Source organism: Coenobita brevimanus, chromosome 110 (genome assembly GCF_032717465.1).
Source record: "Coenobita brevimanus isolate Jiangsu-jjx chromosome 110, ASM3271746v2, whole genome shotgun sequence".
NCBI classification, from domain to species: Eukaryota; Metazoa; Arthropoda; class Malacostraca; order Decapoda; family Coenobitidae; genus Coenobita; species Coenobita brevimanus.
Window position 1 is genome coordinate 4,093,867 of NC_137063.1, and position 15,911 is coordinate 4,109,777.

Consider the following 15,911-nt stretch of genomic DNA (forward strand, 5'->3'; position numbering starts at 1 on the left):
GGTACATCTGCGGAGACTGAACAGACTTGAGCAAGAAGCCCTTTTTCTGGTTGAAGGTAACAGCCTCCATTTGCCCCCTCAGGACATGATGCCGCTGGACCCTCTGATGCACTGCCAAGACGTGTCAACACCACTGGAGTTCCACAAGATCCAGGTCCAAGGAGTGTCACACCCGGGGAGGCTGAGGCTCTCCCCAAAAGCCGTCGAGAGGGGCATATGAGCAGTGTTCTCTAGTGACGAGCCTGTGCAGATGCCGAAGTCTCACACATGCCAGCACCAGCAGATCTACACGGTACATGGCTAGGGTCTAATGCCTGTGGAATCGGCTCACGGTGGGTGCATCTGTAAGAGAGTTGTCCACACAGGAGATGAAACTGGAAGCTCACAGGTGGTGCAGGATCCTTCTCACCCTGCTGCTGTTGCTATTTTGTTGCCCTGCACTGCTTTTCATGTCCTACTTTTACCTAATTCAAACTGTAACTTTTGGTTTATTTAGGGTAGGTTTTTAGAATCTGAACACGAGAAAAGGTGACTCTATAAATGTTCTGTACTGTATTACCTTATATATTACGTTGAGAGAGAGAGAGAGAGAGAGAGAGAACCAACCAGACTTCCCCACCTTTGCCTTCCCGGTGGCGTCGTTATCAAACAGCGAGAACACGTCCTTGTCCTCGGGGTCGTAGAAGTAATTGCCGACGATGCCGTGCGACTCAGCATGCCGGCCCGTGACGAGGCTGGTCCAGGTGGGGTAGGAGACGGATGGGAAGAGGGGCGTGGTCCAGCGCGCCCTTCCGCCCTCCTGCAGGAACCTGGTGAACCCCGGCAGGCTGCTGGCCGGTTGCTTGTCCACGTAGTCCCATCGGAAGCTGCAGGGAAGGTTTGAGGTTTGAGATGGTGAAAAAGAAGTTCCATATTAATGCCTACCAGCTTTACAAGGGTCAATAAGGTAGACAGTCAGTATTTTCTAGGTCATAGTCTTTCCCTAGAACAGGACCTGCAGTGGTTAATGTTGCATCCGGGCCCCCAGTTAAACAGTTTGGTGAACGGGACTAGGGGTAGAAGATCAATCTCCGGTTCTTCCAGTTGTGGATTGAACTCACTAACCACTGCACCACTGGTTTGCTTGAGATGATTAGCCTATGATGCTGATGGCGATTTGGATGATAAGCTATAATGATGCCATGATGAGATAGCAGTGAGGCGTACGGCAGTGATATGATGGTCATTTTCAAGATAATGTATATTTAAAATGTTGCTTGTAGTTGTTGTTGTGGCCCTGGGTTCATCTGGACGTGAACCTGGTGGACTGCATAGTCAAGTTACTCGTCTCCTGCAGTGCACCATCCCCCTTTCGAGGGATAGCGAAGGAGTTGATGGATGACTGTATAACCAGGCAACACAGCTACCTGGTTATATTGGTGCCATCACGTGAAGGCGTCCCTCTCCAGATCAGTTGCTTATGGTGATCATGATTATTATGATTACAATTATGGTTATGATGATGATGGCTATGATAATTATGACTGTGGTAATTATGAAGAATGTGATGATACTTATTACTATAAAGTTAAAGGCGTGTGCACTTGAAAGTGTGTAACATTCGAGCGAGCAAGCTTCTTAATGTTGTTGACTTTCCAACAATATGCGTAGATCGAATGTACTTTTAATAATTTCCGAATTAACCCAGCTTTGGTGCTCAATTTAAAAAATGTTTTCAGCAATGGGTTGGCGGATTCTGAGAAAGGCCTCTTAAGCATCTCCTACTACATTTCCGTAAGCCTTTCAGTGATGCGTACTGGTTCTCTGCAATTCTAATATTCCTCAAGAAAACCCAGTTTTGGCACTAATTTTTCCTGTTGTTGATTTTATCATTAATATAATGATGATTTTCGAGAAAAATCACTTCATTAACATCATTTGCCTCTCTTCCAGCTTTCCTTGATTAGCATAGGTCTGCTGTATTTTTAATAGTATCAGTGATAATTGGGTTTTGGTGTTTTGTGTTTTTGTTTTGTTACCACCTCACTATGTGTCCGACAGTGTATTCGCCCACTTGCTCGCTCGGACAAGCATGACAATGAATTTCAGTGTGAGAGACAGGGAACGTGGACAGACAATTCATTACTAGAGGTAAGGGTAAACAAGGGCCAATAGGAGTACGTATCTGTGCAGGGTTTAACAGCGCAAAGAGTTCGTTCAACACACTCGAACTAAATGCGATACAGTGGTCCTTTAATTTTAACGTAAACTCAGTGGCAGAATAAGATAATACTACGGCTGTACATACTTTCCACAGCACTTCTTCGTAACTAGCATCATGTTCTAGTGTTAATGTCTTGTTATAACTTACTGAAGAGGGAGAGATGGCAATTCTAGGCCATGTTAGAATAAAATGAGTCCTCTTGCATGACGGAAAGGGGGAAAGAATGGAGTGTGGCAATCATGAAAGTATTTGCCTCTTTAGCGTAGTGGGGATGATATACTGTGTGGTTGTAGTCGACAGAGTGAGGGCGAAAACCACAGGAATGGCAGATGAGGAACACTGGAGGGTTTTAGGAAGGGGAGAGTGTATGTATCCCGTATCGGTATACAGACGAAACATCCTTCAACTCAGTAACCTATTCGACGTGACTTATTCGACACCACAACATTTCGATAATACAACATATTTTATAGAACCGTTACCATATCAAATTTTACAGCACAGCATACTTAATAATACCGTCCCAACATAATATTCGACTCCATAAAGTATTCACTGACACCGACACCGTATTATCCTCGACATCACAACATACTTATGCCGGTACCACACACTGTATTCGGCATCGCAATATATCTGACACCATATCAGCACACACAGCTGCCTTGAATAACGGAAAAGGAGATGAAGGGAAAATAACTGCCTATTGAGAAGAAGAGGATCACTAAGAAAGACAGTTTTTCCCTACACCCCAATCTTTCCTTAGAACACGACCTGCAGATATGTAGCTGGTGGGAGGGCAGGGCGAAAGGGGTGGGGGAGGGAGGAAATCGAGTCCACAAATCTGACTGACCCCGGAACTGCACTCGAGTTCTTCCACGTATAAGCTTGATGTGTCAACCAACGCACCCACCGGCTCACCCGTATAATACAGGCTACTCGGCAGCTAATAGAATACTCTTCACCAGTTAATCTGACATGTCAGAGATGCATTTAGCACCTTAAACACTAATGCCGTCAATTACAACAGTATCTAACCCCCTGTAGCCCAGCCCCAAGCCGACATGCCGCTTTGGGGCATTTTGAAAAAAACTACAGTCAGAAGGAAACCCTAACGTAGGAACTTATGAACTTCGCGACTGTAAGCCGACGAGCGAAGGGCAGTACGCCAAGTACCGTCCCCACCAAATCCCACGTACAGCAACCGTGGGCTGTGGAGGGTTAAGCTTTTAGTCTCACGTATGCATGAATAGTTACGTCTTTCTCTCTCAAATTCAAAATCTTTATTTTGCCTATAAACAGAGAACAATACTAATATACCGGTAAGTATACATAATTTAAAGGCTGAGCTCATGAAGTAAAATAATTTTTATGAGCTCAGCAAATAGTTGTACATTATATGTGAAGGGAAAACACTGCACAGTACACATAATGAAAGCTCGCTATATAATTTTACATCGAGTAATTAAAAGAAAACTATTTGTCTTATTACATATTTGTATGATATGTATAATAAGGAAAATGAAAGTAAGATAACAAGATTCATATACTGTAAACTGCATCAGTATCGGCTTACAATATAGCTGTTATTTAGTTTTTATCTTGAAGGTTACGTGGGTGGTAAAAAAATAAATAAATAAATAAATAATTTGGTTTTACGCCAGGTATCCCCGAAGGGCTAAGGCGTTGCCCCTGGGTAGAGGACTTTTGGACTGGAGCGTGTAGCATTTTATGACCGGATGCCCTTCCTGATGTCTACCAATGACCCTTGGGTGGATTCGATCCTCCGACCTTTCGGTCAAAGCGGCAGCCAGAATAAACAACAAATCTTTCAATTTTTTCAGCCCGTAGTTTAGGGGGTCGTGATAAGTTACATCTACTATTTCGTAAATTGTTAGGATGAAAACTGGACATATTCTGAAAGTTAATGGCAGTGGGATGGCGTAACTGATTATATACAAATTTTAGTGTCTCTACTCTGTATATATCTTGTATTTTTAGAATCCCTAAATGCTTAAAGACGGGATCAGTATGTTGTCTGTAATTTACTTCTGAAATTATCCGAACATTTTTTTCTGAAGTAAGAGAAGTTGCTACATAGAGGATTTTACTGCCGAGCCCCAGGACAGGTGTGCCATATTACCAAAACACCTGCCTTATAAAACATCTGCTACCACCACCATCATCACCATCACCACCACCATCTTCTTTTCCTCCTCCTTCTCCACCAGGACTACCACTATCATACCTCCCACCACCACAACCACCTCCACCACCATCTCCTCCTCTTCCTCCACCAGGACTACCACCATCATACCTGCCACCACCACCACCACTGCCACAACAAAAGCAACTGCACCGATAACACTAACAGGAACAAAACAATGACAATAACAACGAAAACAGAAGCAGAATCACCTCCCATCGCAACAACGATAGCAGCAACCTCACTTCGAAATCACCACCACCATCGCAAGAACAACACCAACAGCAGCAAAAACAACAACATCATCATCATCGATCATCACATTAATCATCAGTCTCATCAATCATCATCGTCATCAAACGTACTCAGAGAACACAACAACGTCACCGCCCAGCTTTCACCTTGGCCTTTAATCAACCTCCACTACAATCGAATCGCTTCCTCTGTGTTTATTTTTAGATCGGATCGGACAAATAAATACATATATAGAGACCAATTAAATGAGAATAGCAACACAGCACCTACCACAACCACCACGGACATGTAAATACCACCATAACCATCGCCCCTACCACAACATGCACCACTATCATCAGAAAAACCACCACAACCACCCAGCTACCCACCGTTACCCACCTCAATATGCACCACACCTGTCTCATCACAACACCACCATTATCATCACCATTATCATTATCACCACCACCATCACCAGCAGCACACTCACCCGTCCAGCATGATGTACAGCAGTTGGTGCCTGGTGTTGTGGTGTGTGTCCTTCGTGTGGTGGTCAGGGAAGGACGAGACCAGGGCGGCGAGAGGCAGAACCATAAACACAAAACACAGGCGTTGCATTGTGACCGTCTTGACTCTGGGGGTGACAATGTAGGTATGAGAGAGAGAGAGAGAGAGAGAGAGAGCGAGAGGGGGGGGGGGTTAATTGTAGTAGGCCGACTGCTCAATACTGGATACTTCCTGTATAACAGTATGACTCAGCGGTGAAGTGAAGACTAGGAAAGACGCAGGGAGAGAGAGAGAGAGAGAGAGAGTAAACAGTCAAGAACAGGCATATTACTGCTACCATCATACAATTCCATTTTACACTCTCCTTAATAACAGTTGATTTTATCCGACTGAGAGGAGTCCCAGCAGACAGGGGGTTATAAAAGACCTCGATTAACAGACGCAGTTGGTATGTCAATCTGGGTCACAATAGGCTAGTTTCCTGAGGCAAGCGTGTACTGCGAGACCCGGAAGGAAAGGGCATAATTTTGTGATACAACAAATGAAGGTATTCTATGTAAAAAAATATTAAAAATCAACACAGGTCCAAATTTCAAACCTTGTGATAATTATGAGGGAGACCATTTTTGTCCTTCAGGTTATCAGTAACTGTAGTTCCGTAAGGGCTGAGATGTGGACCAATGTTGATATAGCTTTTGTTTTCTTTTTGCTTATAATTCTCTCGTCTATTAATTTCCAAAGTTATGCCCTTTCGGAACACCCTGTATAATGTGGGGTGATGGTAAATAGGTAATGTGTGTGTGTGTGGGGATAATGTATTCCTCCTCAATTTAGAACGGGTCTCTCTCTCTCTCTCTCTCTTTCTAAGTCACTGAGCAAAGCCAATTTAGGCAGTTTTAATTAGATGTGAACAAAAGTTGGTGGAAATCTTTAGGACTTGACAATAATGAAGTTACTTGATTTTGAGAGCGATCTGTCGAAGGTCACACTCACAGGGCAAAGTCAGATATTCGATCCTTAACCCTTGTTGTTCTTGTTCTTCTTGTACTTATTTTTCATCATCATCATCATCATCATCACCTTTTTTCTTCTTCGTCTTCTTCTCCTTCAGTTTTCTGATTTTTAAATATTAATAAGAGTGTGACTGTCTCTTCAAGGTCGTACTGCTATGCTACTCCGGCCATTACAGTACGTGGATCTGGGTACGTGATTCAAGGACGAGGGCAGGAACCACTCCACCCTCGTCTCCAGCCATCCAGATAGCAAACATCTGTAGTCCGTTTGTTTTCATTTGGCGGAACTGATCCATTCCAATAACACGCATATTAACTCTTGGTTGCGTAATATTCAATCAGCCTTGGTTATCAACTAGAAACCAGTCTCCTTGGTTACTAAACATTCCATCTAACTACATTTGGTATTCAAGGTTCTCTTCGCAATCCGTCATACAGCTCTGATAACGTAAATGCATAAATAATAAAATATGTAGTATTCTGGGTGGTTAATTCCTGTGTTTCCCGTACAAATTATGTGGCAGGTTCGACGAGAGCTCAAGGAAATACTGGGAAAACTGCATATGTAGCTATTCCTTGCACGTGATCTGTTGACATTAATTCGAAATACGTACAGAATTACTTTCCTTAGGTGTGGAGAGAGAGAGAGAGAGAGAGAGCAGGTACCGTACTCTCGAGCTGAAATGAATACTTCGGCGTTGTCTATTCCAGCTCCCGAACGAAGTCATTACACGGAAGGGTTTTAGGCAGATGTCTTAGTTGCATTAAACATACTATAGAAAATGAAGAAGAAGAAGAAGAAGATGATGATGATGATGATGACGATAACAGCAAAAGCGTATGAAATCTCTCTCTCTCTCTCTCATGCGATTATTTTTGCTTCCGACTGTATATGCGTATCCAACATAAGCTGTGACGAGGAGCTCAAGGTCATGGGAGAACTGGAGCAGTTCAGATTTTTTTTTTTTTTTTTTGAGATATCCTTTTCTTGACTAGACCCGTTCTCTTCCAGCCAACAGGATCCTCTCTCTCTCTCTCTCTCTCGACCAAACCTCTCCTCTTCCAATTAACGCGACTCTCGACCAAACCACCTCTCTTCCTACTAGCTCTCTCTCCTTAACCAAACCTGCTTTCTTCCTACTGACGCAATTCTCTCTCTCTCTCTCTCTCGATCAAACCGGTTCTCTTCCAGGTAACCTCCCCCCCCCCAAAAAAAAAGGTCCCCGGGCGCCATACCTCCTAGGAACGCCACTGAGCGTAATCTTCCCTTGTTCCTTGTTCCTCCTACACAAAAAAAATCTTAGTTACGAGAAGGGAAAATTATCGTAAGCCATAATTCTTGTTTCTGCAGGAAAGACAAGGCAAAGGAAGTACAGGAATTTCTCGTATTTTTTTCTTTTAAAATTACCTCAGGAAGTTACACAAGGAAGTGATCGTAAGTTTGTGAATTGATCGTAAGTTTGTGAATAGATCGTAAGTTTGTGAATCGATCGTAAGTTTGTGGATCGATCGTAAGTTTGTGAATCGATTGTAAGTTTGTGTATCGATCGCACCTCATTAGCAAGACACCTCGCCTCTTAATCCCGTCATTCCGAGGACGTACTGTATCCTGTGTTTTATTTCTACTACCACCAGGCGACTTTATTCAGCTGAGAGAGAGAGAGAGAGAGAGACAGTTGCGGAATAAACACAAACGCAAGTCACGCAACACAACGCACTGCACCAATTATTTACCTGCGCCGCAAAGTAGATGGATGTGAGTAACGCGCGCTCATCTTGTCGCCGAAAAAATCCTTGCAGTAAACCTTCACCGCACTCAAACCATTAATTCTACAGCACCTATTTTCAAAGAGTATACTGCCAGGATCTCGACTCACACCCCATAAAAATCCCATCTATTTCCACCAACTTCTTTGTCCTCCACGCCCATTTCTTTACTTCCCCGTCACTCACACACATGGGTGATATTTTGAAATAAACCTTCACAACACGCAAACCACCAATCCCACAACTCCCATTTTCACAGTGTATACTATCCTGTCGCTGCCCCACCGCCCAACAAATTTTCATCCCATTCCATCCAAAATTTTGTGTCCCCCCCTTCTTACTTTGGCGGTTTGAGGCGGTCGATGATTTTGTGAATATGGGTATCCACCACTGTCCTATTAGGCAGGTTATCGTGTCAGAAGGTCTAGTTTGATCTACCATGAGTATGCATGTTATATAATTATCCTATAGGTTTATCACAGTATCACTGAAAAAGAAATTAGAAAGGCGATAGTAATGACTGATGCAAGAGAAGAAAATGGTCTCAGTGTATATTACCCAACAATTTTGGTCTTTAACTTTAATCATACTCAGCCAATCAACGCAGGTACCCTGGCAACCACAAAACTCACAAGAAATTCCCTACCCTATTTTTGAATACCACACACAACAGCTAAACCTAACTAAACATCCGGTGTGGTTACCTGGAGGGAGGGGACCAAAGGCCTTGAGAGAGAGAGAGAGAGAGAGAGAGAGAGAGAGAGAGAGAGAGAGAGAGAGAGAGAGACCTCGACCAGCAAAACACACCAACTATATACAATAATGTCCAAAACGACAAACTTATGTTGCTTTTCAGCATTACGTATTAAGCATTACAAACTTTTATCTCTTCTGGGAAGGCTACGATGCTTCTACCTTGTGTGTTTAATTAGTCACATTAGGCATAACAAAGGGAACTCAAACGTGAATATGAATTAAAAAAAAAATAAAAAATAAACTTATGGTTTCTGCAAAATGTAACGGTGAGCTACAGGTGATATATATATATATATATATATATATATATATATATATATATATATATATATATATATATATATATATATAATGCATGTTCTTGTCATCAGGTAAGACCTGTGCCTTAAATTGTCAAAATAATGAGAAATTTTTCAAAAAATATCCGTTATTAAACAGGTTACATACTGTAACTAACTCAGGTCGTCTGTAGCTCCTCTGTCGCTACTGGTGTGGTGACGAGGCTTAGCACCACCAAATCTGACAGGATGCACTGGTTGTACAGAGTGCTGCGATAAATTTCGCTCGTACTCTACACTGCCACAATACGCTACACTGGCCGGGTTACGGGTATGTGAGATACACTTGTTGAACGCTAGCCTAACATGTCGTACAAATTGTTTCTTTATATCTCAATCATCGCATCGTGCCGTTACTTTGAATCCTCCCTCAAATGAATGCATTATAAGAGATGAATTTTCGAACATAAGATCACAACATTCACGTCTGGTTCCAGACATCCTCGAAAACTGATGATGAGTATACTGTATCTTAATGAGTTGACTAAATTTTTGTCATGCAGTTTCATTCACAAACAGGCCTCACAAACATGCTTGAGATAAACACTTATGATGTTACTTGAATAATCATTGCTAAGTGAAATGTAGACTGTTAAATAAGACTAAAGAACACAGGAAGTTAAAGTTAATTGAAAGAGAGGCGCTTGTGTTACTCATACGGTTGGCAGCGGAGTGCCACAGCAAGCAACTCGCAGGCAGGCACTGGGATCCGACGTCGGTCACTGGTCTCCGTCCCCGTGACTTTTTTTTTGTAAGGAGCAATTTTCCGCCATTTATTGCATATTACACTTTGCTAAGGCTCATGTATGTTGTTGGTGCAAAGTGTGGCGGTACTGAGAAGATATACATAACATACAAGGGAAAAGTAAGGCACAGAACGCCAAATAAATCGCAGAAGAAGTGCAGCGAATCCTATTGTGCCAGCAAGAATACGGCTCTGTCCTTTTGACCGAATTCGACCACATTCTCGTAAGTTAATTCATAATCATTAGTCGCCCTGTCTGTAAGTCGTTTACATAAATACATCAACACTCGACAACGGGAGCTAATGGATCTGTTCAGTCCCTTCTTTGTGGCCTGTACAGCAGTAGTTGCCTCGCGTGTTTGGATGCCTGTGACTGCCATGTTATCTATGGAGAAAGCTTAGCGAGAGACAGCATAGGCAATGATGGCAGCCTGAGAATGAGTCAGGGGCGATATGAAGCTGACAGTGTATGAATAGACAGGAAGAGGTATAAATAAGTAGTTGATGGATATTACGTGACTGATAAATACAGTAACTGCAGCCTTGTAACGAATTAGGGAAAATAAGAGGGTGTGACAAACCATATGCATAGGCCTGTATTCTCGTCGGTTAAGGAACCTCCCTAACACCTTTTCCTAAGCAGTTTTATTTGTCTTACTACACCGTACTGTCCTCTTGTATGTTACATGAATCCTTCAAACATCGCCATACTCTGCATAAGTAATGTGCTAAAGGATATTAGTCAACAATATTCAAAAATAAATTGCTAAGGAGGAGGTGCTAGGGAACTTCCTTAACCGACGAGATGACGGACCCAAGTTAGAATACAAGAATGTATACAGTAGATAGAGAAATATAACCCAGATAAATGTGGATCTACAAAAAGATATGAGGCGGACTGACAAACTATATACGCATAGGTTAGGTCCATGTTTGTCCACTGCCACGGCTCCAGCAACAGTCCCCTGGTGACGGCAAGGAGGTGGAGGTTACGTTATCGGTCATAAAAAGGGTCTTCAGGGTTTTGAGGCATGGAACGCCAGTGGACCGGTAGGAACCGCTGTGAAGGATTCTCTCCACTCACGGGATCAACAGCTGAACTAGGGATGCAAAAACCAGACCTTCGGAAGCGCTGACGTGAACTCATATGCAAGTCTTCTGCGGGGATAACAAGGAGGCCGTGTTCGTCTATCAGCCGAAAATTTATGTAGAAAACCGGTTGCCAACCATCATTCCCCGAAGCCTCGCAGAAGCAACACTGAAGACCAAGAACATCAGGAAGAGAATCAATAAAACAAGAAAACGACTCCAGCTGAACAGGTAGGAAGATGCTCAGAAAGAGGCTGCAGCTCGACACTCCTGTAAGGAGGAACTGTGGCCCCCCTGCAAGAGGAGAAAAAATAACTAGCCAAAGGAGTGTGTATGCTATAGTGATTACTGCAAAAAAGTTAGAACAAACAGCCACAAGGGACAATACCTCGACCTACAACCTCAAACTGAGGAGGAGGACACCGATGGAATGCCATGGAACAAAATCAAATAAAGAAGCCCAGGAAGAACAGGTCAACCAACTTTGAGAATCAGTCACCACCTACTGCAACATTCCTGGTCAACCCCGATCCAGCTTAGAAACGGAGCCTAAATAGTGAACAGCCGAACGTGTTGATGCAGGTGTTGATGAGTGGTTGAGACCGGACGGACGATAGTAGGGGAATGACGATCAGGGGTAAAGAAGAGGGAGGTGCTGGAGGAGGGGGTGATAGAGAGAGATTCTATCACATCTAAATGAGATCAGAATTATTTTTAGTTGGCCATACTGTGTGACCTTGACCCCTGTCCTTTTGCTTGAAGAATGAATTATTTTATCCTTGCCTGACCGTATCCTCTCACCAAGTTTGGCCTAATTCTGATCCTAACTGTTTGAGCGTTTCGTTCACACACACACACACACACACACACACACACACACACACACACACACACACACAATGATACACCCAGCGAGTTAAAAAGACGTCATTGCATTGGAGTTAAGTCACGGTGTTGTCCCTCTAGTTTCATGTACTGTCCGGTAATGAGGCGAACGTCCTGTTATAGTATTTTCTTTTTTTAATTTAGGTTCTTTACCATTCAGTACAAGCCCCAACACTCTGGGGAACATTGTCGCTGAAGGTCAAGCAGGGAAGGGTGCATGAGAGCAAAAAGTTACATTGATACCTTAGGGCTTAGAAAGTATAGAATTAATTATCGTTACAAGCACAATTAATGAACAAAAACATATAATGACATATACATGGCACAAAGTTGTTGCTGTAATTATCATTACAAGTTCTGGGATGAGCAGTGATACATTGATGCACACATATGGACATATATATGCAGAGAGGGGCACATATTCACACATACTCTATATGCATATATGTAGCCATAGTCATGCCGTATTCGTATGCACTGCCTTTAGGTCCCCCCGGTAATAGTAAACGAGAGAAAACGTTCGTTTCATAAAAAACGTCAGTCATCAGTTCAAGGTAAACAATGACATATTTGGGTTGTTAATTAGTTTCATGGCTAATTTCGCGACAGTTCACTATTTTCTAGCGATAGGACGCAGTGTAACACTCTTCTCAAGCGGTGATCAGACCAGTAAAAATAATTAACCGACTAAATATTAAACGAAATATTTTTAGGCTCGAGCCTCGAACATCCACACCTAGCGTTACAATCACACAACAAGCGTCAGTACTAATATATTATTACAGAAACAAATCTTTATATATAACAAATGAAGGTTATTGAACATGACTTGCTGTATCTATCCCGGTCAAAAATGTGGAACGCTTCACGATTTTGCGTGTCATCCTTGCGCAGGGGCCATGCTAATCTTCTCTGTATCGTTCCAATTTTAGTATATGTACTGCCGAAGCAAGTACATTTAGAATTGTGAAACTATGGAAGAAATCTTTAGGTCCGGATGTCCCACCAACGCAGTTTCGGTCCCGTAATTCGCTACGGGCCGGGGCGAAATTAGTAACTCTAAAAACAAAAATATTTCGTAGTATTTATTTTGAATTGTGCTTCATACGCAGCAAGATTTCGTATGGTTCCTCCCTTAATGGATCGGCTGCCCAGACTCACCTAAAAAAAGTTGGCTGTCGTTAAAACACTGCTCTCCACATTGCTATAGGTGCCTTGAAGTCCATCCCAGTTGTTTCACTTTACGCGGAGTCTGGGTTGATGTCCCTCTCGATCTGTTACATGGAGTTGGACTGTCTGCTCATCTGCTGCCCCAGTGCATTCTTGCCCTTCGCTCCGTCCACCCGCTCTCCTCCCTCTACTGCCTCCCCACGGTCCTTCGCCAGCCCCCAGACTGGCCACGAGTGCGGTTATCAATTCATTCTCTGCGGCATCCAGGCTTGCCACATCCTATTTCTCTACCTGTCCCCCCTTGGATGGATTTGTCTCAATTTATCTCCCCCTATATATCTCCCAATGCCGTTCCTGAAATCAGCAGATGCAGTCTTGGCGCAGCTCTTCCTTAACATGGACTCCTCATTTCATAAGGACTCCTTTAGAATTTACACAGATATGGGCCCCACTCTCCCCCATTTTCCTTTGCCTCGCCGGTCTACTTTGAGGACTTTTTCTTATGCCAAAATTGGTCTTTCAGTGGGCAGTATGATGCCCTGACTGCGGAACCCCTAGTCATCCTCCAGGCAGTTGAATTTGTACAGACCTTCCTGCAACCCCAACCGGTGGTTTTATATACTGCCTCAGTCTTCACTTACCCTCCTCTCCTCAGATCGTCCAGTGACTCATGTCAGGGTTGTTCATGTTATTTTAGAGCACCTCCTTCTTGCTACTCCTCACGGGCACTTCCTTCCTCAATGGATTCCTCCGCATGTATCGGCATTCGTGTCATGGAATTGCAGATGCACCAGCAAGGTGGACGCTGACCTCCAACACATTGGTTTATGTGGCACCTGATACCACCACATTCCCTAACCTCACACGCAGTTGCCTGCATGTATTGGAATTCAAACCTTGTGACCAGCTCCCTGCCTTCCACCTGGGACGTTTACGGTCTGACTTCTCTGCACACCCTTGGGTTCGCCATCCCTGTCGAGATGTTGAAGATGCCATCAGGTTACAGTCGGGTCACACAGGCCTCGCAAGCCACCTGTACTGTATATGACAGAGCACCCTTGGTTCCAGTGGTGTCCCCAGGTTGAAAGAACCATATAACACTTCGTGCTAGGTTCGACTCTGCACATTTTGAGCGATCGTCTGGCATCTCTGGAAGCTTTTAACTTGTCTCTTCACATCTCCTTGGAAGGGGATAGTGGAGACCCTCGGTTATGGCAACGTGTCGTGCCGTACACGTCTGACTTCATCCGTAAATCTAGGCAACTTTCCAGCATATAAGAAGAGGCCCTAATGAGTCTGCACTGGAAGAACATTGGGCCACTGTTCTGGCCGTGTCCCTCAAACGCACGAGAAGCCAAGTAGGGTGTGCTGTTTTTCTTTACTGGGGCATTTTCCTTTGCCCTTATTAATGGCTGGTTGTGTACATTTCGGTGCAGTAACACTCATGGACCTTGTTTGCATCTTTTCCGATTCCATTGTAATTCAACAAGAAGGAAATTATGGGAATTAGGGTGAAGAGAGCGAACTTTCTGCAAATGAGTGTTATCAGGTATGCCAGGCAAGTTGTATTCTACATGTATTTGGCGTGTTTATGAAGAGTTGTTATACCATGATACAAATTGAAAGAGGCAGTGTAAGGATACAGGGTATTTCCAAAAATGAACTGGAAATAAGGTAAGTTAAATGCTGGATCTTGTGTGTAACCCCTCGAACTTTCACACTGATTTTCACTAGCTATAAAATGAAGAGTTTGGTTGGTGAGAGAAGCCCTTTGCATTTCGTTTAAGATACTGTATACTACACATGTGGGGCATTTTAATGTCGGGTGTGGTGTATTGGGCAAAGAGTTAGTTGTGAAAAAATAATTCTTATGAGGTTATTGATTTTTAGTAGGACCTTTTATACAACACAGAAAAAATTTATCTAACTGATAAAACCTCTTTTGTTGACTACATTAGTTATAAGAAAGGAATTCTAGTGTATCCATCCACTGTTGCATTAGATCTCCATTCAACAGCAGTGGTAGTCTTCAAGGTGTGCGACGAATTACTGGATCGGCAGTCATTTACCGAATCGACACTCTTAATTGGAATATGTTATAATTTTTATTGCCATATAGGGTCATATGCACCTAATTATCTGAAATTCGGTAAAAAAAAATAATAACTATTAATAAAAAAGGGATTCAGAGTGAAAACGTACTAAAGCTAGGGAAAGTTTCGCCTTTATATCACCAGTTCGCCTTGACAGACTTCTGTTTTGCATAAATATTGAATAAAAAAAAAAAATAATAATTGACGGGCATATTTTAACCGATTTCCCGATTTTTGGTACGTATCCGTACTTATTTTCCAACAAAATTTAGAAGCTTTGCGGGATGTGTTTCTGGGCTATATTTAGAGCAGTAATGCGAAAACTGGGCGATTTCTTGGCGCCTGGGATGAACTCGCTAAGCTCTATAGTATGGAGAGGCTATCTCCTCCGCGAGCGTGTGCTTGTGGCTGCAATATTGGAACACCAGCACTCAAATTCAAATACTTTATTTCCGCTAAGCAGTGGTTATTAATAAAGATCCATTCGTCGCTTATAATACAGTAACATATACGGATTATGATTTTCCGCCTAGTTCAACGAATTATATCAGGTACAGCTAATGAGTATAAAACAACGCCATAGGCTGCCGCAATGCAGAACTTACCCTTTATGGCACTAAGCCAGAGAAAAGTAATGGCAGAAAGGGAAAAGATAGTGTGGTATGAACGTTGAAATGATAGTGATGTTGAAGCTGTTTTGAATCGAAGCAATGGTGGTGAAATGGTGTGGGAAGTCCTTAGACTATCCATGTGATGAAACAGAATGTAAAGATTGATAAAGGCCGGAAGAAACATGGAAATATCTACAAGAGAGTGTGAACAGAAGAGTAGAGGACATGGAGAGAAAGACTGGAGATAAATGGGCCCGTTTTAGTGGCCTCATTCATGCACGGATACTGGGG

The 15,911-nt window shown here is 42.9% G+C and overlaps 1 protein-coding gene and 1 non-coding gene across 2 annotated transcripts in view; both read right to left on the bottom strand.

The window, feature by feature from the left end:
- Positions 1-15,911, bottom strand: part of LOC145417314 (glycerophosphocholine cholinephosphodiesterase ENPP6-like) — a 48,063-nt gene that overhangs the window by 10,250 nt on the left and 21,902 nt on the right. Inside the window, exon 2 of the mRNA XM_080285987.1 lies at positions 620-866. Within this exon, the coding sequence (XP_080142113.1) occupies positions 620-866 (247 nt within the window). The remainder of the gene's footprint in view (positions 1-619; positions 867-15,911) is intronic.
- On the bottom strand, positions 12,596-12,702 carry LOC145417670 (U6 spliceosomal RNA). The gene has a single exon (XR_013900534.1). It is a non-coding gene; the product is annotated as a U6 spliceosomal RNA (small nuclear RNA).